This window comes from Delphinus delphis, chromosome 12 (assembly GCF_949987515.2).
Source record: "Delphinus delphis chromosome 12, mDelDel1.2, whole genome shotgun sequence".
In the NCBI taxonomy this organism is placed as follows: Eukaryota; Metazoa; Chordata; class Mammalia; order Artiodactyla; family Delphinidae; genus Delphinus; species Delphinus delphis.
Window position 1 is genome coordinate 8329694 of NC_082694.2, and position 24594 is coordinate 8354287.

Sequence of the window (24594 nt, forward strand, 5' to 3'; positions counted from 1 at the left end):
GGGTCTGGGGCGCCGGGCAGTGGTGACCGTCTGTTCCAGGAATGCGGTCCCTCGTGCTGGTAGCAGCAGGCTCACAGGATTACTGTGCAATGTGAATGAGCTGTCGGACTCGGTGTTCCCATTTTTCCAAGACATTCTGAAGCTTATTGGCGTCTAACTTCTCTCCAGGCCTCTGTTGAATACAGAATGTTTTTACATTTGATCCTTTGTTTTTGGATCTCAGACCAGAAACACAATTAATCTTTTTTTTTTTTTTAACATAAGAGAGGTAAATTCAGTGATAATTTCTATTCCCAAAGTGAGGTGGATCTCTGACTGCTTTTCTTCTGGAAAGGATGACAAGGGAGCTGAGTCTCACTCTAGAAATGACAAAACCATGGCCCAGAGGTGTGACTCTCCCAGGATCAGGGGTGTGAAAGGCAGCCTGAGATTCAACCAGACACATGTTCATGTGTTGACACATTGAGCGTGCACCTAGAATAAACAAAACAAGTTCTACTCCCTACCTTAAAAGGAACCCCACACACGGCTTTTACTCTGCCAGCTTCACGTGGTAACCGAGTCACAGGACGGGTGTGCGGCCAAGCTAAGATCCCTTGCTTTGGGGCATTTAGGGGCATCTTGCTGTGGTTGGCCATGGCCTTCAAATCTGTCCACACCGTCGCCCATACGCAGATGAAACTCCTCAGTCACCCTTGACGTGACTTCCATCTAACGGGGGTCATTAACAACGATTGTGTGTCCTTCCCTCCCCCTTCCCATCCCCCGACAGAACCACCCACACTTTGAACACCCAGTGTTTACAGGGCAGTCCTTGAGAGTAAACCGAATCGCAGTTGGCAGCTGACCCCAAAAGAGGGAGTGAGGAGTGGAGGGTAAGAAACTGTCCTGACTTCTCTGGTCCTTTTCATCAGAAACGTATTTGTGCCTTTGGGTAGGAAAGTCATCTTGGGGGGACTTCCCTGGTGGCACAGTGGTTAAGAATCCGCCTGCCAATGCAGAGGACACGGGTTCGAGCCCTGGTCCGGGGAGATCCCACATGCCGCGGAGCAGCTAAGCCCACGAGCCACAACTACTGAGCCCACGTGCCACAGCTACTGAAGCCCGTGCACTTAGAGCCCGTGCTCCGCAACAAGAGAAGCCACCACAATGAGAAGCCCGTGCACCGCAACGAAGAGTAGCCCCTGCTCGCCACAACTAGAGAAAGCCCATGCACAGCAACGAAGACCCAACGCAGCCAAAACAAAAAACAAAAAAAATCGTCTTGGGGTAGCTGCCCACCCCAGCCAACCAACTGGTACTGTACTCTGTGCCGTCACCATGCTGGTCAGTAGTGTCCCAGGACAAAGGAAACACCATCCTCTCCTAGATTCTCCCCCCGAAGCACTCTAATATAGTAAATCACCAGCATCTCTTCTCTTCGAAGCCCAGGTTCAAGTTTGTGAGGTCAAGGGAAATGAGTGACGTGCCACACAGACGTAAAGGGCGGTTGAGGTGCAGCTGTGCAGTCCTTGCCAGTGTTTGGCTTGTTTGCTTCTGGTTTGAATAATAAAAGAAGGATACCACTTGCTACTAGTAGAATAGCTGTAGCCAGGGGGGATTTGGTGTCCTAATGGTTATGGCTTAAATTCTTAATACCAAGAATTGCTTTAAAATTTCATAACTGTGCTCTTCAGAGCAAATACAGGAGTTGTTTTACTTTAGGAAATAGGGCGCACATTTATTTTGCAGACTTGGACGCTAAAGGAGGACTGGACCTTGGAGATGTCCAGCACAGCCCTTCATTTTACAAAGATGGAAATGGGGCTGGGGGCGGGGCCGTTTATTGATTTGCCCCAAACACACAGCCGTGAGAGGCAGAAGTGGGCCCACGCCCTGCCCTGGCAGGTCTTTACCCCAAGCTCACCCCAAAAGTCACTGAAATTACTTATAAAAATATTCAGAGGAATGTATCTACAATAGGCCTATAATTGGCTTTTATAGGAAACACCACATTTTAGGGGTCAGTCTTTGGACTTTGAAGGTGATTTCAGAGAGGAGAGCGAGGCCTTCGAGCACAGGGACTCAGTGGCTTCCGGACTGATCCCTGGAGCCCCAGGGTCCATCCAAAGACGGACTCTTCCCCTCACTCCGGACAGAAGAGCTCTGCATTCATCTGTGTGTAGAACACACTTCTGAGTGAGACTTCTTATGAAATGAGTTCATCTGAAAACGATTATTCTACAAAGAAATAAATCAGCAATGCTGATAAGAATACAGTTTCATCATCGTCAGAAATAATGTTTGAAATTTTTTCTTTTTTTAATTTAATTTTTTTAATATATCCTCTTCTTTTAATTTCATATTGGAGTATAGTTGATTTACAGTGTTGTGTTAGTTTCAGGTGTACAGCAAAGTGATTCAGTTATACATACCCATATATTCTTTCTCAAATTCTTTTTTTTTTTTTTTTAAACTTTTAACTCTTACGGACCCAAAAGTAAGCTTCCCCACTGCGGTTGTCATGACGCAGCTGAGGGACCCAGGGGGCTCTGGGGAGTTCCTCCCCAGAGTCTTTCCAGAAAGTTTCCTCCTATTTGGTTTTCCTCATCCGGTAGGATGTTCAGGCAGCTGTCTTTTCCAGATCTTTGATGGGGGAAGACCCAGCAGCTGCTCTGAGAACTTGAGTTTGTGGTTTTCTAGCTCTCGGCAGGGTTCTGCCCGCTCTCTCCTTCTGCTTCCCACGAATGGTGATGGAGATGTAGCTCAGCACCCGCCACATGGAAAACACTGGACAAATAATTGTGGAATTACAACTTCACAAGGAAAAGCACCTATTTGACTCTGTTCGTTTAAAACCTCATATTCTTTTTTTTTTTTTTTTGCGGTACGCGGGCCTCTCACTGTTGTGGCCTCTCCCGTTGCGGAGCACAGGCTCCGGACACGCAGGCTCAGCGGCCATGGCTCACGGGCCCAGCCGCTCCGTGGCATGTGGGATCTTCCCGGACCAGGGCACGAACCCGTGTCCCCTGCATCGGCAGGCGGACTCTCAACCACTGCGCTACCAGGGAAGCCCAAAAACCTCATAATCCTGAAGCAGGTCATCACGTCCTTTGGCTGTTGTGAGGGTTTATTTTCATGATGTGGCAGTTTGTAATTTCCTAAGTGCATCAGAGGAAAAGGGCTCAATAGGAAACATTTTTTTTTTAATTAGTAAATCTAATACACTCATTACTGAAACATTGCTCTAATACAGGTATTTTGGTGCTAAATTCTCTTGAATTTTCTAAGTATCTGTACCTCTTTGTTCCCTCTTTCAGAATGCTAGAAGATGACCTTAAGCTGAGTAGCGATGAAGAGGAGAATGAACAGGTAAGATTTTCCTTGATGTTGCCGTTCTCTGAATGTGATATGATGATGCCAATCTGGTAGACTGTCCTGGGTATTAACTGAGTCATACAAATGCTCAATTGTGATGCTCTAGGACGCTGGGTATCCTCTGCTGATTATGAGATTCTGTGCCATTGGGCCAGTCTGTTCAAATATCTTGGCTTTAATTTCCCGTAAAACTGTAATTCTGTGATCTTCATGGCATCGAAGCCAACAGCAGCTGTTTATAAGGGAGCCGCCTGGGATCAGGCTTCAATGTGAGATAGAGCTTCTCTTTCGGAAAGGTTACTGGCTTTCTGGAGATCAAATGTGTGAGCTTCACCTCATCAGCATGCAACAGGCATGCTTTAGCATTAAATATTGAGAAGTCTTATACAGATATCATTAACATTGAGCGGAAGCAAAGGTAGAGGTGAGCTAAAACGATGAATAAAAAATAATCGCGCTCAGAATAGCCTGTTTGTCTTAAGTGATAAATGTGCTTGAAATGTTCTCCCCTGGTGTTGATTTATCAGCTCGAGACATCAGTCAGGGGTTTATAAATACTCTTCTGATCAGTCAGTTAAGGTGATAAAATACCCAATTAACATTCATCACTCTCACTTCTGCATTTCAGGAAATGTTTGTATTTTAAAGCAAGTTTGAAAGCATGAAAAGACAGATTTTCCTCCACTTCTGTTTCCTTTTTCTCATCACCTGTTTTGTATCGTGTCAAGGTGGGATAAACGTGATAGGTATGAAGACAATTCAGAGAGGTTTTCTGTCATTTTTACACGTGATACAAGACACGTGTACTGTTCAGGTCATCTTGGAATGGTGAATTTTATACAGAGGTGTCATGGAATGCTGTGCAGGTGTTGCAGCTGTCTAGACATGCAAATGCACGTAATGTACTGAGAGAGTGTGCAGAGGTGAGATCAAAGGAAATTTCCGGGAAGAGCATCTGAGCCAGATATGACTGTGAGATCACAGAAAAGCTTGCTCGCCTTGTAAGAGAAGGTGAGGCATCAAAGAAGGGACTGGGTATGAGATAGAACCCAGTGCAGTTTGAAACTAGATTGGCCAGCTGAGAAAAGCCCAAGTGAAGAAAGTTTGAGCAAGGAGGGCCACTCAGGCTTTTTTAGAGATTTATTGATCTGTTTCTAGGTGCAAGCAGCAGGCCCGTCAGACAGCCACAACCCAGCAATCTTGGCAGATCTGGGGAACGATTTCACCCCTCATGTTGGTTCCTCGTCTTTGTGTCTACAAGCAAATGACTTCATCTCTTGTGTTGTTTTTCCCAGTGGAGGTCCAGATAGGATTGGACCTATGTTTGCTGTGGATTAAGTCACAGCAAACATGTAGAGTGTGTATACTTGATACTGGAAAAGGGATTTACAGACTGTTTCATTCAGCGAGACCTTCTTAATTTGGAAAGAATTTCCTGAATTATCTCCAGGAAATGTTTCCACTGAAAACACAATTTTAAAAAATTAGTTATCAAGGATGAACTAGAAACGTTCTCTAAGGCAGTGAGAACCTTTCGTTTACTCATTTTGCTTCAGTCTGTAGCTGTGGAAAATATTGTACTGTGAACCTACCAGTCACATCCTTCTTGCTTTCGGTCCGTACGTATGTACACCTTCCTGTCTTTTACAATGAAAGCAGCTGACAGAATGAATGACTTTCATACCCTAATCCTCCCTTGTAATTAAGACTCCGGACAGTGGTTTCGTATGTGGCAGTTTAGTGATTGCTCTAACACTGATTATATTAAGTTATCCTTTATATATCCTATATATACCCTGACCTAATCACAAAATCGTAAATCCCATGCTTTTAAAAAACACTGATGACATAGAATTTTTTTTCTCTTCAAGACCGAAATGTGATTGCACCCCAAAAGAGCGGAGCCTGTGCATACACACGGCACACATACACGCTCTGCATTTCTCTGGCATTGAGAGATAATTAAGCATCTAACGTAAATTATTTTTTCAGATATAATCAGAGTCCGTCTCTTAACCCAGAATCTTTCAAAAATGTACTGTATGTTTCCCTGCCTCGATAAATATAGTGTACTAAAATCCTTGTCCTTTTCTAACATGACACCTGGTTGTCTTTGTGACTGTCGGTCACCAGCCTGTGTAGCCACTGTGATAAAGGAACATCCACAAGAGCATCGAGTTGCTATAGCTGTTTGCTCTTCCTAAAGTAGCCTCCTACACTCATGCATTTGCATATTCCCGTCTTGATGTTCCTTTATCATTGCCTCTGTGCTCTCAAAATAAGAGACAGGCTAGTTTAGTGAGTGAGCACCAGCTCAGCAGCTCCCTGGGTTCAAGTCCCTGCTCTGCTACCCAGTGGCTCTGCAGCCTTAGACCCAGTCACTGAACTGCTCGGTGCTCTGGTGCCGCCATTTGTAAAATTGGAATCAACCTTAGATCCCTGCAGCCTGCCACTTCCTCACAACTTGTGCTCACCCACAATCTTCATGTCACCAGATCCAGTAGGCTTTTTTCTTCTTTTTTAGTCAACTTACAATGGAATACACCAGGCATAGAGGAAAGTTACACGTTACCTAAGAATACAACTTGATGAATATTCATAAACCACACTCACCCGTGTAGCCAGCACCCAGATCAAGACACAGACATGACCGGCCTCTTGGGTCTCCCACATCCCCTTCGGGGCAGCAGCCTCCAAAAGAATAACCACTCTCCTGACTTCTAACACCGTAGGGTAATTGCGCTTGTCTCTGAAGCACAATTACATCAGTAGGATCGTGAGTGCACGCTGCTGTGTCTGGCTTCTGTCGCTCAGCATTTTGTTTGTGAGACTCATGCATGATATTGCATGAAGTGAAGTTTTTTCATTTCCATTGCTGGACCCCATTCCATTATGTGCATATACTGTCATTTGCTTACCTGTCCTACTGCTGACGTACACGAGGGCGTTTAGGGCTATTGGAATAGTGCTGTTACTAACATTCTTGTACAGGTCTTTGGGGGGTGTGTGGGAACATTCCTATTGGTCTGTCCCCAAGAGTAGAAGTGCTATAGGATGTTCCATTTGAGTAGACTATCCCAAACCATTTTCCCAGAATGGTTGTACCTTCTGACACTCCCACCAGCAGTATAAGAGAATTCCCATTACTCTACATTTTCCTCACATGCTCGTCTTTTTATATTCATGAGGAATATTGTTCCGAAGGTTTCTTTTTTTGTATTGCCTTTGTCTGGTTTTGACATTAGGGCAGTGCTGGCTTATCATATGAATTGCGAAGTGTTCCTTGCTCTTCTCTTTCTTGAAGAGATTGTATAACATTAATGTTAATTCTTCTTTAAATGTTTGTCAGAATTTTCCAGGGAAACCATGTGGGCCTGGAGACTTTTAGAAACTTACAAATTCTATTTCCTTAATTGTTAAAGGACTATTCGGATTATTTCACATTGGGTAGGTTATGGTGGTACATGCTCTTCAAGTAATTAATCCATCAGGTCATTTATGTTGTCATATTTATGTGTGTAGAGTTATGTTCCTTCATTGTCCTTTTGATGCCTGGATCTATAGTGATAGCCCGTTTCATTCTTGATACAGATCTTCTTTTTTTCTTTGTCAGTCTTACTAGAGCTTTATCAATTTTATTGCTCTTTTCAAAGAACTAGCTTTTTGTTTCATTGGTAGTCTGTCAGTTTTTCTTTTTTCAATTTCATTGATATCTTATCTTTATTGTTCCCCTCCTCCTGCTTGCTTTGGGTTCATTTTGTTCTTTTTTTTCTAGTTTCTTGAGGGAGCTTAGATTATTGATTTGAGATTTGTCCTCTTTTATTTTTTTTTTTTACTTTTGAAAATTGATTTATGTTGATTTCTTTTTTTTTAACATCGCTATTGGAGTATAATTGCTTTACAATGGTGTGTTAGTTTCTGCTGTATAACAAAGTGAATCAGCTATACATATACATATATCCCCATATCTCTTCCCTCTTGTGTCTCCCTCCCTCCCTTCCCTATCCCACCCCTTTACGTGGTCAAAAAGCACCGAGCTGATCTCCCTGTGCTATGCAGCTGCTTCCCACTAGCTATCTGTTTTACATTTGGTAGTGTATATATGTCCATGCCACTCTCTCACTTTGTCCCAGCTTACTCTTCCCCCTCCCCGTGTCCTCAAGTCCATTCTCTACGTCTGTGTCTTTATTTCTATCCTGCCCCTAGGTTCTTCGTGACCTTTTTTTTTTTTTTTAGATTCCCTATATATGTGTTAGCATACAGTATTTATTTTTCTCTTTCTGACTTACTTCACTGTGTATGACAGACTCTAGGTCCATCCACCTCACTACAAATAACTCAATTTCGTTTCCTTTTATGGCTGAGTAATATTCCATTGTATATATGTGCCACATCTTCTTTATCCATTCATCTGTCGATGGACACTTAGGTTGCTTCCATGTCCTGGCTATTGTAAATAGAGCTTCAGTGAACATTGTGGTACATGACTCTTTTTGAATTACGGTTTTCTCAGGGTATGTGCCCAGTCCTCTTTTATAATACAAACATTTAGTGCTGTACATTTCACTCTCATCACTGCTGTAGCCACATCTCACAAATTTTTGTATGTTGTATTTTCATTGTCAGTTCAGTGAGACATCATCCTCTTTGATGCTTTTAGAAGCGTGTTGTTTTATTCCCAAGTGTTTCCAGGTTCCCTGTGATCTTACTTGTATTGATTTCTGGTTTGGTTCCATTGTGGTCTTAGTACATATCCTGTATGATTTCAGTTTTTATAAATGCATTGAGTATTTTTTATGGCCCAAGATATGATCTATGTTGGTATATGTTTTATGTGTATTCTGCTGATGGTGGGTGGAGTGTTCTATAAATGTCAGTTAGAACCTGTTGGTTGATGTTGTTGTTGAGATATTCTATATCCTTGCTGACTTTCTGTCTAGTTGCTCTATCGATTGTTGGGAGAGGAGTGTTGAAGTCTCCAGCTGTAATTGTGGATTTGTCTATTTGTCCTTTCCATTCTCTCAGTTTTTGCTTCACATATGTTACAGCTGTTATTTTGTGCACACACATTTGGGATTGCTACATCTTCTTGGTGGATTGACCTTTTATAATTACGTATGTTCCACTCTGGTAATCTTCTTTGCCCTGAAGTCTACTTTATCCTATATCAATGTAGCCACTGTTAGTTTCTTTTGATTAATGTTTGCATAATATAACTTTTTCCATTCTTTTACTTTCAACCTACCTATATTTGAAGTGAGTTTCTTACAGACAGCATATCCACTTTGCCAATTTCTGTCTTTTAATTGATGTACTTGGACCATTTACATTTAATGTAATTATTAGTTGATAATTAAACTGATTAACTAATACTAATTAATGTAATGTTACATTAATGGTAATTAATTATGTTAGGGCTTAAGTCTACCACTTTATTTTTCGTCTTCTGTTTGTTCTCTTTGTTTTTTCATTTTTCTGTTTTCTCTTTCCTGAATTCCTGTAGCTTCCTGGAACATTTTGTAGAATTTCATTCCTGTTTATTTATAGTATTTTTGAGTGTATCTCTTTGTATAGCTTTTTTTAGTGGCATTTCTGGGTATTACATTATATATACGTAACTCACAGCAGTTCACTGGTGATGGCATTTTATGAGTTTTCTCCCTGAGTATCCTATAACTACCTCCATCACAGAATTGATAATATGAGATTTAGTTATCTGTCTTCCTGATTTCTTGAGTGAGTGACCTGAATCTGATGCTGTGTCTTATTCATCTTTACTTCCCTATTGCATACCATGCTGACTGGCATCTAACAGGGAAGCCTCATCTTCCTGTAAGCAGATGCACACAACTACCTTTGTCTTCACTCATTGTCTCCCTTCCCCCTACTATAAGAGGACACTGCCTTCCTCTTATCAAAAGTTTGTCCTATTTCCTCTCAGTTACTTGGGGACTTACTCCTTTGACTCTTTTCTGCCCCTCTTCTCCACCAGAACCACTCACTGGGTCACCAGTGACCGCAATGGGTCTGCAGAGCACATGTACCAGACTCTTTTCAGTCCTTTGTCTCACCAGAAGAGTTACAGCATTGAAAACTGTTAATTACCCCACTTTTATTGAGTTGTCTAATACCATACCCTCCTGGTTTGTTTCTTGCCCCTCTGGCTGTGTCTTCTCAGACTCCTTTGCTGACTGCTCCTCCTGCAGCCAATCTTGAATGTTGGAATCTTTTAGCATTTCTGATTTGTCCTCTCCACGTCCTCTCTGTCTCTCTCTGGATGATCTCATCAATTCCCATGACCTTCAATTTTTTTTTTAATAAATTTATTTGCTTATTTTATGGCTGTGTTGGGTCTTTGTTGCTGTGCACGGGCTTCTCATTGTTGTGGCTTCTCTTGTTGCGGAGCACAGGCTTTAGGCACGCAGGCTTCAGTAGTTGTGGCACGTGGGCTCAGTAGTTGTGGCTTGTGGGCTCTAGAGCGCAGGCTCAGTAGTTGTGGCACACGGGCTTAGTTGCTCCACGGCATGTGGGATCTTCCTGGACCAGGGCTCAAACCCGTGTCCCCTGCATTGGCAGGTGGATTCTTAACCACTGCGCCACCAGGGAAGCCCCAATTTTTATATACTTACAATTTCTAAAATTATACCCTCAGCTCAGAACTCTCTTGTTAACCACAGACCTATTTGACTTTTCCACTTGGATGTCTCACAAGCATTTCAAATCCAAGTTGTGCCAAACTGGAGTTCTGGTCTTTGCCACCCCTCTACCTATCCACACACAAATATGTTCCTCTTGTGACTGTTACCATTTCTAAACCTAGAACTACCAGGCACCCAGTTGTTTAAGTCTAGAAACATCGGGCTCATCCTTGACGACTCCCTATTCCTCACTCAAATGTTAATTTTATCTCTAATCCCTATAAATTCACAAATATTAGTCCATCCACCTCTTTCCATCCTGGCTAGTCTAAACCAGTCCATTCTCCCCCCTCTATAATACAACTTCCTCACAGGGATCTTTTGAAAAAGATCAAGTCAAAGCATCAAAATCAGATCAAGTCATTCCTTGGTCTAAAATCTTAAATGGGTTCGCATTTCACTTGGGGTAAAATCCAGAGCCCGTAGTTGGCCGACAGTACCCTACCCAGCTGGCTTCACTCAACGCTTCCCTTTCACTTCACACTGAGATGGTTCATGGTACTTCCACCCCATGGGTCTTCTTTCAGCTCCTCCAACAAGCCAAACTCAGCTGCCTCAGGCCCTCCATAGGCCTCTCCCCCCTGATTTTTGCCCCATTAATACCTACTCATCTTGGAAGTGCAGCATAAATTTCACTTCATCAGGGAGTCTCCAGTTATCTAACTTGGACCCCTGGTTAGTCCGTGTCACAATAACCTAAGCTTTCTTCTTAGGTCTTATCATAATTTTAGTTGTGCATTACGTTTACTTTTTTAAGTATCTCAACCAACCAGACTGGAAGTTTCCTGAGGGCAGGAACTGTATCTGGCACAGCAGAGGTGCTGGATACTTGCTGAATGGATGCATGAATGATGCATAATGTTATTGAATTGAGAGTATTTCCTGCTGTCTGTTGTCCAGTATCAAAGATGACTTTGGGTCTCCCTTTTTTTTTTTTTTTTAATTAAACACTGATTTTTTTTCAAATTAGTCCTATCCAAAGATCAAAAGTATTGACAAAGAAGAAAAAAACATAGACCCAAGGACAAAAATTGTCTGTAGATAAATACACAAATCACCTACCTATTTAGGAGAAAAGCATTTATCCAATCTCTGTAGAAATGTCAATAGTCACTTGTTAAATGTGCTTCATACCAAGCCCTATTGAGGTTATAACTTTCTAGAAGGTATCTCAAACAGAAGCCTCCAAAACCAAGAGAGTGCATTTCTTCACAGCCTTCCCTTTCAAAAACTGTAGCATTTTGACTAACCTCTAGAGCTAGGATTGTGACCAGGTTTACAAAATGTGGAGGTTTAATGGAAATGGAGTCGTAATCTCATGTTTGCTCCTGTAATTTTCATACTTGATGAGGTTCAAACTAGAAACAGGACAAATGATTTGAGAATCAGATTTTGTGTCTGAGTAAATGAAGGAAGGACACAAGATATGTGTGGCAGTTGGTTTGATCTCCAGTTAAAACCTGTGGCTCTTGGTTTTAACAATTCTAGACGCCAGCGTTTCTTTGGAAGAAAGTAAAGGAGTTAGAAGATTTAAGACAAAATGATTCCTGAAGGTACTAAGTACTCAAGCCATTTTTTAAATGGATTTGGAAGGGAGAAATGAATTATATTGCCTATCTTCCCATTTAGTAAAAAAAAGAAAATGAGTTCTGGGACTTCCCTGGCAGCCTGGTGGTAAGACACCATGCTTCCACTGCAGGGGGCACGGGTTGGATCCCTGGTCGGGGTACTAAGATCCCGCATGCCACCGGGCGCAGCCAAAAAAATTAAATAAATAAAAGGCAGATTTAAGGTTATTAAAAAAAAATGAGTTCTGCCTCTCAGGTGAGGAGGGTAAGCTTGGGAGGTTGGACACAGCAAATATCTAGATGAAATTATTACCGCTAAGGCATGAGGACAGGGCCACGTGAATAAGACACTCAACAAGGAGCAGCTAAGATCGTGTCAACTGCACACAGCGTTTCAGAGATGACAGATACATAAGCGCAGGGAAGTAAGGAGAGGGGATGCAAACTAAATGGCTGTGTATGTGCCTGCAGCTTCCAGTAATTACATTATCCGTACGTATTAGGCAGTCTTTTCATTTTAATTATATAACTACATTTTTCTCTTTAAATGAGCATGGTTTATCCACTTAAACTGACAGTTTTAATTTTACAGACAGTGATCCTGAGATATAATCTGTAGAGGGAAGTTCTCCTACTGGCATCATTTACTTCTCACAATGAAGAAGAGTTACCTTTTAATCCCCAGTCAATATTTGGAGAACACACAATTCATTTAATAGATATCCAGGTAATTAGCATAAATCTGCAAGTTAAAGAGCCACTTCTTTTCTTATTCTTAACGCATGGAGTACTAATCATGTCCCTCAAAAAGAATCTCGGTCCTCTTAGAGTGACTCTAAAGCTTCGCGTCTCAAGGTGTCAGGATTATAGGTGGTGAGATTGCTCTGAGCACTGAATTACAGTTCCTAACTGCCTTTTGTTAACGTTGGTTTCTTAAGAAGAAGCACAAGGAACATTCCCATCTCAATTTTCTGCTGTTTACCGTAGAGGTCACTGGATAAGTAACATCAGCTCTGGGTGTAATATTAAAAGCAGATTGCCAATTGTAATGGCCGCTGGTCATTTTTTTCCTTGTTCCTTTTTAATATGACAATTGCATAACAGAAAGCAGAGCTTTTCAGAAGAACCTCTGAAGCCATCAGCAGTGCGTGTCCATCCGTCACCAGATGTATTAGCCGAATGATATGCAGATGTGAAATAAAAATATAGGAGGTTTTTGCAGCCCAGCTCCACTTCCCTGGGTGTATTTTTCTTCTCAGAATCAGCTTGGTTGATGCTGAAGTTCTTGGCCTGTGAAAATTTATTACCCACAGAGTCAATCTGCATTCAGGCGGCCAAGTCTGAATAAATAGAGTCATTGTGCTTGTCTGGGATTTGTGGCCAGAGTTCATCCAGTCAGCTTGACATTCACATCCCAGGAGATTCATAAAAGCCAACACCCTGGTATGTGCTCTTGAATCCTGCCAAAATTGTGTAGAATTATATAAACAGGAGTTGAAGCAGTAATCAGGACCAGGTTTGAGGGGTGAGCTCCAAAATCAAGTTTCTCCTACATTAGAAATGAACTATATCATAGATGGGATTTGTAGCCAACAAGAGCTGAAACATTTTTCCAAAGGAGTCATTCTGAGAAGAATCTTGTATGCCTACTAAATGTAAAATATTGTGCAAGACGCTGGCTTTGTTGGTCTTGATGAATTACACATTCGTAATATTCATTAGGATAATTTAACCTCAAAAATCTAAAGGACTTTTTAAATGCTGGGAAATGCCCTGTTCTCAATGACTATACAAAAAAGTATGTATTACATATATTAAACCTAACAGCAAAAATAGAAAAAAAAAAAGAGTAGTTTATGTTTTTTATAATTTTTTGTCCTGCATTGATGTTGAACCTAAGCTACCTATCCAGTTTAATTATACTGACAAGTTGGTTTCTTTCTAATATGGAAACGGCACAATAACGCTCATTGAAAACTATCAGATCTTTGTCATCTGTATGTGAAGTAATCATAATTCAAACCTTCAGGCACAGTCAGTGAAACACGAATGTTCAACAGGAGGTTTTTGCATCTTTGTTTATTTGTTTGTTTAACAGCCCTAAAGCTTACTTAAGTAATATTTTATAAATAAAATTTTACTGTCACCAGAGGCAAATGCAAAACTCTTTTAAGAAGGCCAGTTTTATTACATCATGCCACTCTTTATAAACATTTGTGAGAAGCGCAGGCATTGGTGGAGATACACAAAAAAGTAGTTGTCTTTTTTTATATTAATCAACTGTCATTTCCAAAACTGAAATGGTCAGCAAACCTAAATGTCACAGAGCACAGATATACAACGGCTCACAACCCCATCTCCTCACTTTTTTTCTCAGACCTCCTCTGGGGACCTGAGATTGATGGAGGTTTAGTTGTGTCCACTCAGCTTGGATCATAGGATGTGACTGATTTCAACCTGAGGACCCTCAGCGGATATCTGGAAAATGAGAATATTATATAAAAATTAGGAGATGATCCACTGAATTTGGGCAAACGTGCAATTAACACAAAAACGGAGAATCATGGCTTTGTTAAGTTGAAGAATTCAGAGGAAGCTACATTCTGGAAACTAAGCCAAGCTTTTTTAACTGTGCATATCAGTACCACCAAAATAGACTCCATTCAGAAAACAGAAGAAGGGCCATGTACCATTATTGGATAGGCATGCTCAAATACAGCTGCCAGCCGGGCTGCTGGTTGGCAGAGGAAGTGGAAATCTCCCTCCGGAGGACACTGCTATTTAACTCGGAGGAATAGCCCTTTGTCCTGTGACTTTTATGGGGTTTTTTTCTTCAGTAGCTTTTGCAGAATTGTAACCATTCAAGACTGGATGCTCCTTGGAGTCTGTGCTATCACTCGTATCCAGGCTTGGGGGCTTTCATATAGGAAAGGATTTACCTGCAGTCATTCAGGTACCTGGTCCAGATATGCACTCGGAAAATTGTGTTTGTGTTTTTCCAAATCTTCTCCAAGTGGGGCCGGTTATCTCAGAAGCACAGATTTTCTCAGGAGACTATCTTAACCTTTTGTTTCTACTGGAGCAAAATCATTTGCAGGAATTCAGTGCCCCTGGGCACTTGCAGTTCCATCCTGACCAGATCTGTAGCCAACAAGTTGTGCCAAGTGAAACAAGAAGCAGACCAGGGACTTTCCTGGTGGTCCAGTGGTTAAGACTCCGCACTTCCACTGCAAGGGGCATGGGTTCGATCCCTGGTCACAGAACTAAGACCTTGCATGCCACACGGTGTAGCCAAGAAGATCAAAAAACAAAGAAGTAGACCAGATGGTTTCTGAAATGTCACCAGACATGGTCCTCTTCACATAGAAAAGTGCTAGAGTGTGGGTTAGCCAGAATCTCTGTCTGTGGAGGTCTGATTCAGCAACGTGTTTCTGGGTACGTCTCCTTTCCACCTGGACTTCATTCTTAGAAGTCCAAGGCAGTTGAAGGAAGAGGGTGTGATTGCATGTTATATGTGAAAACATTTTCAGGTATAAACCATCAAGCAGTGGTCACTTGAAGGGTGAAAATCCTAATACCAATAATAGAACAATCAGAACTGCTTCAGCTTTTCTCTTACGTTATATAATTGGTTTGCAAAGTGCAATTATGAGACTCTTACCTAACCATGACAAACCTATTTTTACCTTCAAATATTGCTACTTTGTCTGACTAAAAGAGATGTTTTGCGAAAACAGAAAGCCAGACTTAGATTTTGGTAGATTTTTGTTCTTCATGCACAGGTTGCATTATTTTAACAAAACTATCAAAATAGTTATGTGACTTGCATCTTGTCTTTATGCAAAAACAAAGTAGCATTTGTATTCCACAACCTGGGCTCTGGTTGCATTCATAAGAACCAACCACCTACTGAGGCAGTGACGTTGACAATGTAAGCACAGAACAAAGCGGGTCTCTGGATAACATCTATTTAGCTGCTGAATTAAACCAACCGCTAACCTAATTGCTGGAATTTAAAAAAAGAAAGAAAGAAAGAAAAAGTAAATGGGACTCCACCAAAGCATTGTATGAAGGTAAAGTAAGGATTCTATTAAAAGCTCCAAAAGGCATTGGGCAAACCCACCAAAGTGGGGAGTGAGCAATCCCAGTGTCCACCTGCTCTGCCAAAGATGAGAGTTATTACTGGGCCACGTCATCTTGGCTGTGCTCAAAGTCTGGCCTGTACTGAAATAGCACTGTGAGAAGAGTTGCAGGAGTGTGTGGCTGACCAAAGCCCTGAGGAGCAGGCCAGAAAGCCAGGCAGCCACGTAGAGCCTGCGGGGCCTGGATTGCATCACCCTGCATGCTCCCAATTTAGCCTCCCATTCCCAAGAACCAGGAATTGCAATCCATGCACTACCTGTAGCCTGTCTCCAGGCAGCTCAGCTGCCATTCGTTGGTCCTTCTTGTTTGCTTTCAATGTGACGTTGACAAGCACGTGCACGCACACACACGCACGGGCCCACGCACACACACGGACTCATTCACATGGAAGGTGTTATTGCCTTGCCAGCGCTCTGTCCCAGAATCCAAAAGCTTCTGCCGTTCTCACAGATCTGAGAGTTGACAGCCGAGCTGGGATCTTTCGCCTTCATCCAACAGCACCAGACCTGACTCAGGCAGGCACTTCCTTTACATGTGTAGTCCTGTCATAGTGAGCCCTGGAGGTAAAAAGAATTCTTCCCTGGGAGTTTCGGGCAAGCTCTAAATGACCCGTATGTTTCTGCCTGTAAACTGCTTGAAGAGTCAAGATTAGTCTCAAAAACCTAAAGCCGTCCTGTCTTCTTTGCAAACATCTAAGAGACGACTCCTTGCTGCTTCTGCATTAGCATCCCCAGAGGAAGCTTGCCCCCCGTGTCTGTTTACATCTGCTCATCATCCCACCAGTCCTCTTTGGCTGGGATTGGCAGAATCCAAAATGTATCTGGTCCCCTTCCCTTCAATCTCTGCCCTGAAGAGTCCACAGCCCGGCAGAGGCAGGACCGGGGTGCTCTGTGGTACTTCACTGGCCTGGTTCCCTTACCTACCGACTCTGACCATGAGGAAGCCAACTTCCCTAAACCTCTGTTCCAATATCTTAATGTCAGTAGACAAAAATGCTAAATTGGATTAATAGAAAATATTTTAAAAACAAACCACCCCATCAAAAAATGGGCAGAAGATCTCCATAGACATTTCTCCAAAGAACACATACAGATGGCCAAGAAGCCAATGAAAAGATGCTCATCATCGCTCATTATTAGAGAAATGAAAATCAAAACTACAATGAGGTATCAGCTCACCTTACCCTGGTCAGAATGACCATCCTTAAAAAGTCTACAAATAATAGATGCTGAAGAGGGTGTGGAGAAAAGGGAACCGTCCTACACTGTTGGTGGGAATGTAAATTGGTGTAGCCACTATGGAGAACAATATGGAGGTTCTTTAAAAAACTAAAAATAGCGTTACCATATATCCAGCAATCCCACTCCTGAACATATATCTGGAAAAGATGAAAACTCTAATTCGAAAAGATATATTCTCCCCAATGTTCATAGCAGCACTATTTACAACAGCCAAGATATGGAAGCCACCTAAGTGTCCATCAGTAGATGAATGGATAAAGACGATGTGGTACATATATACAATGGAATACTACTCAGACATAAAAATGACTGAAATAACGCCATTTGCAGCAACATGAATGGACCTAGAGATTATCATACTGAGTGAAGTAAGTCAGACAAAGACAAATATTATATGATATCTTTTATATGTGGAATCTAAAAAATAATACAAATGAGTTATTTACAAGACAGAAACAGACTCACAAACATAGAAAACAATCCTGTGGTTACCAAAGAGTAAGGGGGGAAAGAGAAATTACTAGTATGGGATTAACAGATAGTCACCACTATATGTAAAATAGATTGACTCCCCTGGTAGCACAGTGGTTAAGAATCCACCTGCCAATGCAGGGGACACGGGTTCGAGCCCTGGTCCAGGAAGATCCCACATGCCGCGGAACAACTAAGCCCACGTGCCACGACTACTGAGCCTGTGCTGTAGAACCCGCGAGCCACAACTAGTGAAGTCTGCATGCCTAGAGCCCATGCTCCGCAACAAGTGAAGCCACCACAGTGAGAAGCCCGCACACTGCAACGAAGAGTAGCCCCCACTCGCCGCAACTAGAGAAAGCCCGCGCGCAGCAACGAAGACCCAACACAGCCAAAAATAAAATCAATAAATTTAAAAAAAATAAAATTAAATAGATGAACAACAAGGATATACTGTATAGCACAGGGAACTATATTCAATATCTTGTAATAACCTATAATGAAAAGGAATCTGAAAAAAATACATATACATATGTGTGTATATATTTATATATACATATATGGCTGAATCACTTCGCTGTACACCTGAAACTAACACAATGTTGTAAATCACCTATATTTCAATTTAAAAAAGAATTTATATTACTATACATAGATATTAGTGTAAAACCATTAAACTGTACATCTTAACATCTCCCCCCCCCTCCTCTTCCCCTTCTCCCCAGAAATGTTCTTTATTTACATTGCTGGAACTTTTTTTAGGCTTATTTAGGTAATAAAAGGAGAGGAGTACAGGAAGAAGCCAGAAAACTGATTTATCTAAGCAAAGGCAAGGAGCTAATGATAGAAGAATAGATCTAGAAGTCAGAGGAGGAAGTGAGAATGGTGAGCTGGTAATCTAGGGGAGAGAGTAAGGAGGCAGAGAGAGAAGAAAGATTAGTAATTTACCACCTGCCCAGCAGGGGTCACATAGAGTAAAACGGTCCCTTGTATAGTACCTGGATAGAAGCTTTTACTGAAAAATGCCACAAGGAAAGAAGTGAATTTCTTACAAGGAAGCAGGTACATAGAGAGTGCCATTTTGATTTTGAACAAAATAATAGTTCAGCAAAGATTTGTCAGATCCTCTCATCTAAAAGGGTAATTGGCAACTGAAGGGTGATGCCTGTTTAAAAGCAAAAGACTGCCTTGTTCATTTCTTTAAAAATAATAATTAAAAAAAAAATTGTAATTGTACTAACAGAAGCTCGAATAAACTTTAGAATCTGTTAAAGACTAAAGCCCGGTTGTCCCATCCTCTGACACAAATCGTTTTTGGAATGAGACCAAATTGAATGAATGAATGAGATAAAAGCTAATCCGTTATACCTCAGGGATTCAGGAGGGGCACCATTATGGCTTGGTCACCTAGTGACATTATATTCGTCAAGCATTTATGTGCCTTGTGCTATTGGTTGGACCTTGTACCAAACATTGTTCAGTCATGTAACTGGTACCCACTTCCTATTCTCAAGGAGCTGGTGTCTAGCCTCCCTAAGTCCAGTCCTTTATGGGGTAAATGTCCAGATGACCAGGTAGAAGAAGCTACTTGCCATGGGACAGTGATGCCACAGCTCTTGAAGCACAAGTTGCTCCCCAGGACCTATACTGGGGCTGAATGTCACCCAGCTCACTTCTCCCTCCCAGCACCCACACTTATAACCTCATGCACAGCCATGGATCTTCCTACCACCACCCGCCCACTTCAGACTGACCTCTTACCACCTCCACACCAGCTACCCCTGGTGCACAGACATCCTCCAGGAATCCACTGGGATCCTCTGACCCATAATGTTGCCCACATGGCAGTCAGTATGGCCCATCACTCAGGGTGCCTGATACCGTCCATACCCTCAGTGGGACCCTGGCCTGCTGGGAGGACTCTGACATCAATCACTGTGGGTGAGGGACAGCCCCCGGGGCATGTACTCACACCATCCCCACACCTTCCCTTCTTTCTCCTAGCTCGTAGCGGCTGCCCCCCGAGTTTTCTGTTTTGATGGCAAAAGCCTCCAGGGCCTGGAAGCAGAAGGGACCACGTGGTAGATGTCACCAATTATTCATAGTGTTATCTCTAGAATAAAATGTCCTGGAAATGCCCAGTGAAGCCAAGAGCGCCTCCTTTAATAATCCCTCTCAGGAGATTTGAGTTGCCAAATTTGGGCAGCCCCCAACCTCAAATAATGCCCCCAAATCAGTCAATTGGAACCGGAATCCGAATTATGAGATAATGTTATCCAGCAAACCATCTGGTGTCATCGACCTTAATCAGCACTTCCCATAGGATACACTAGGTACTAATAAATGTCTGTTATCGTCTTTATCAAATTTCTGGTAGACACGTGCAAATCTAAGCCACACAGTTAAAATAAAACAACCAGTCAAAATTTCTCTAAAGAGAAATGTGTACCCTAGTTTTTCAAGATAGTAAAATAGAGAAAGAATATACAGCTAAGGGGGAAAAAATGTATTTATCAAAGCTCTGAAATTGGAGCCATGGCAGAGAGTAACATTTGTTATCACCGGAAGTTACCTACTCATGTCCTACTGGCGAATCACACGGCAGGTGCTGTCCGTCAGCAGGAAGCTCTTTCCGGCGGAGGGAGGATGAGCTGGGATCTCCGCCTTCAGTGATCTTCAAGGAACTTGAATTTTTAGCCAAGACTAAAATTTCCGTGAAGCAGATGGCAAGCTCCCCAGGAAAGAAGAGAACCCAGCGCTAAGCCATGTTCTAGACCAGGAGCTCTGAGAGCAGAGGGTCAACAAGAGCTTGAGCGGTCGCGGCAAGCTTCATGAAAAGGACCTTGGGTTGTAGGCAGACTCAAAAGAGGAAGAGGACGAACTGGAGAGAGAACAGGAGAAGCACTGGCTTGATTTAAAGAGACACCAAGAGTCGCAGTGATTTGTCCACCGCTGACCCCCGTTCAGCTGTTTGCTTTCATTATTGGCAGGTTCCTCAGCCCCTGAATTTCTGTCCTCTAATCCTGATCTTGTTTATATTTGTAGAGTCATCTTTATTAGAACTGACCATACATTGTGCCCCCAAAAAGCAGGGTTTTCTCCCCTTGTCCCTGACTCCCACTGGGTTAGCATCCCCTTTCACTCTCAGAACTGTTCTTATTTGGATAGAACTATTCTTATTTGGATGATAAATTATATTGTCCTCCCTGACTCTGCCTGACCCCTGTAGAGTACTGGATAAGGTCAAAGTCCACTGAACAAAATGCTTCCTAGACAGCATTTCTAGGAATCCGAAATTGCAAAGTACTCATGACTGAGAAAAAAAAAAAAAAAGACCAGAAATAGACTCTTTCCTTTGTCTTACAAATGTTCCTAAATGGGTTGTAAAGCACCAAATGGATGTTCACAACATAAAAATGCTCATCAACGGGGACCAAAATGAAAAACAACAACATAAAAGTTAACGAAACATAAAATATGCTAATAGAGGTAGAAGGAAATTAAACAGGGAAATAAGTTAATAAATAACAAGTCTTAACTTGAAGAAGAATGACAAGAAAAAAGTAAGGCCTCACCAGCCAGAATTCCTAGAAAGACAGGTGTGTCCATATAAATTTCACAGCCTTCTTCCAATAACAGCAAAACACAAATGAAGTAAGATAAGCTGTGATAGTATTTATTCAGGTAATTAAATGTGGAGACAGTGTCCTAACACAGGTGAAGCAATGTGATTACAATCACTGCTGCAGTGATACCTCCTTGACTGTCAGTGTCATAAACCTGATACTGTGTGTAGCAGAGATGGAGGTCAATCCCACATGGAGTGCGGAAACAAAGATGTGTTCTAACCAGCTGTCTCCTGGATCTTCTTCTCTTAGAACAATAGCAAAATGTAGATCCAGAAAATCAAGCCATCTGTCTTCTTATGACTGTCATTTGTCAAAAACATATGGACGTTGTGTACTTAATTATCATTTAGCAGCTTTAATCTCAAATCCAACCGTCTGTTTAACATCCGCACTTGACTTCCCATAAACAACTTGAACTTCACACACCCAAACTTTTTTGGGAGACGGGGGAGAGAGCATAGCATTTTGGAAATACAATTTTTCAAGGTTACTTTACATTTACAGTTATTACACAATATTGGCTATATTCCTCCCATGTTATACAATACATCCTTGAGCCTATCTTATACCCAGTACTTTGTACCTCGCACTTCCCCACCCCTGTAATGCGCTCCCCCACCCCCGCCACTGGTAACCACTAGTTGTTCTATATCTGAGTCTGTTTCTTTTTTGTTATATTCACTAGTTTCTTGTAATTTTTAGATCCCACATATAAGTGAGATCATACAGTATTTGTCTTTCCCTGTCTGACTTACTTCGCTAAGCATAGTGCCCTCCAAGTCCATCCATGTTGCTGCCAATGGCAAAATTCTTTTCTTTTTATGGCTGAGTAGTATTCCATTGTAAATACACACCACAACTTCTCTATCCATTCATCTGTTGATGGCCACTTAGGTTGTTTCCATGTCTTGGCTGTTGTAAATAGTGCACCTGTGAACACTGAGGTGTATGTGTCTTTTCAAAGTAGAGTTTTTTACACCCAAACCTAAGCTCTGCCTTCCTGCTCCTGCACCCGTCTTGCCCATCAGTGACCCTCGGTCTGTACAAGGTGCTCAAGCCAGGAACCTGGGACTCATTCCTGACGCCTCCCCTACTTCCCACGTTCAATCAATCACCAGTTCCCTCAACCCTACCTCCAAAATGTAGCATGAACTTTCTCCACCTCCACCGCTACCGTGCCCTTCTCTCTCCTGGATCACTGCAGATGACCTTCAACTTTGCCCCTTCCTGCCCCAATCCATTCAACACACAAAGGCCAGAAGGGAATTTGAAAAGTGTAAGTTGAGGCTTCCCTGGTGGCACAGTGGTTAAGAATCCACCTGCCAGTGCAGGGGACACGGGTTCAAGCCCTGGTCTGGGAGGATCCCACATGCCGTGGAGCAGGTGGGCCCGTGCACCACAGCTGCAGAGCCTGCGCTCTAGAACCCAAGAGCCACAACTGCTGAGCCCCCATGCTACAACTACTGAAACCCGCATACCTAGAGCCCGTGCTCTACAACAAGAGAAGCCCGTGCACCGCAATAAAGAGTAGCCCCTGCTCGCCGCAACTAAAGCCCACGCGCAGCAAGGAGGACCCAGTGTAGCCATAAATAAATGAATGAATGAATAAATAAATAAATAAAATAAAAGTGTGGGTCATTGCCTCACTGCCTACTCTTTTTTTTTTTTTTTTTTTTTTTTTTGTGGTACGCGGGCCTCTCACTGTTGTGGCCTCTCCCGTTGCGGAACACAGGCTCCAGACTCGCAGGCTCAGCAGCCATGGCTCACGGGCCCAGCCAATCCACGGCATGTGGGATCTTCCCGGACCGGGGCATGAACCCATGTCCCCTGCATCAGCAGGTGGACGCTCAACCACTGCGCCACCAGGGAAGCCCTTTTTTTTTAATTACATAGATTCACCGGAAGTTGCAAAGAATGTACAGGCAGGTCCCATATATCAGGGGTCCACGGCCTGTTATGAACCAGGCCGCACAGCAGGAGGTGAGTGGTGGGCAAGCGAGCAAAGCTTCATCTGCCACTGCCCATCGCTGCCCATCGCTGCCCATTGCTCATATTACCTCCTGAACCATCCCCCCTGCCCCCGGTCCTTGGAAAAGTTGTCTTCCATGAAACCAGTCCCTGGTGTCAAAAAGGTTGGGGACTGCTGCCATATATCCTTCACCCAGCTTCCCCTCATGTAAACGTTTCAGTGACTTCTCATTGCTGTGGATAATGTCCAAAATCCTTAACTTGACCTCCGAAGCCCTTGGGACCTGCCACTGTCCCCACCACTCACTGACCTCCCTGACAGCAACCTTCCTGTAGTTCCTCCACTGACCAGAGATCTAGGCCTGCCTTGGGCCTCTGCTCCCGAACACTTTTCCCTTCCTTCCTTCCCCATTCCTACTTCTCTCATTCAGTAACTCTTCTTTGCCCTCCTTGTGGCAGCTTTGTTATCCCTTCCTTAGTGAACCTTCCTTGAGCACTCATTCCAAATGAGGTCCCTTCACATTCTGTCCTCTTTGGTCATAGCCCTTGTCTAGATCCAGGATCTAGAATGCTCGTGTGTGTGTTTAACTTTTCATGTCTGGCTCACGTGTAGACTCCAAGTACAATGTGGCAAAAGCTTTGTCCGCTTTGACTGTCACCCAAGCAGAGCCCAGGCCCTGCACTTGATAGGTACAGCAGTTGGCTTTATGGAGCTGTCCACGTGGTATTTCTGTTTCTATCAAGTAAGAAAGAAACTGGATTATGCTAAGACCCCTCTGAATTCTAGCCTCTTCCCTTTGCTTTCTCCCCCTCCAATATCCATGAACTTGTTCTACGCTCGACCCAGTTACAGTAAGGGCACTTAACTTCCTCTTTGATTTCCCCTCAATAACAGATTGTGACTGGTAATTCATTTAGCGTATGTTGAAACCTGCAAGTCTACTGATTAGGTTCCCAAGTGCCCAGCTTGCTGTGATAAAGACAGAGAAAAGATGTCATCTCTCAAAGAGAACCTGGAAAATAATTATTTCTGGCAGAGAACTTGTTTTGTCTCACAGACTTACCCTTCAGAGTCATTCATGAATGAGTAATGAACTCAGGAAGGATCAGTGACGCATTGTCTTAAGGCTTCAATCTGTTTTGCTGAGAACTGAATAAAAAAGTCACAAGAGGAGACGATGATTTAGAAAGAGAAATATGGTTGCTCTAACATACAAGTCTTGAAAGAAGGAAATTGGGAAATTCATCTAGTTTTCTACGAGTAGTTTTTCAGGTTTCAATCATGAGTCACCTAAGTAATTTTTTTCTCTGCTATTTCATTCCAGTGTTTATTTTATTATTTTCCAACAGTAAAATAAAATAGTGTGCAACAGCCAAAGTTTATTTTAAGAGAGGAGGCAGTAAGAAAAAGGTGGTGGTGGTGGTCTTTGCTTTGGTATATAACATACAATTTTAATGCCGTTAAGTTTGTTTTTTTTTCCCTCAAGGAGTTATTTAAAGCATTTAATATAGTTTCATC

General features: G+C 42.5%; 1 protein-coding gene across 1 annotated transcript in view; it reads left to right on the forward strand.

Annotated features, from left to right (window-relative positions):
• Positions 1-24594, forward strand: part of AFF3 (ALF transcription elongation factor 3) — a 604640-nt gene that overhangs the window by 481641 nt on the left and 98405 nt on the right. Inside the window, exon 11 of the mRNA XM_060027282.1 lies at positions 3300-3351. Within this exon, the coding sequence (XP_059883265.1) occupies positions 3300-3351 (52 nt within the window). The remainder of the gene's footprint in view (positions 1-3299; positions 3352-24594) is intronic.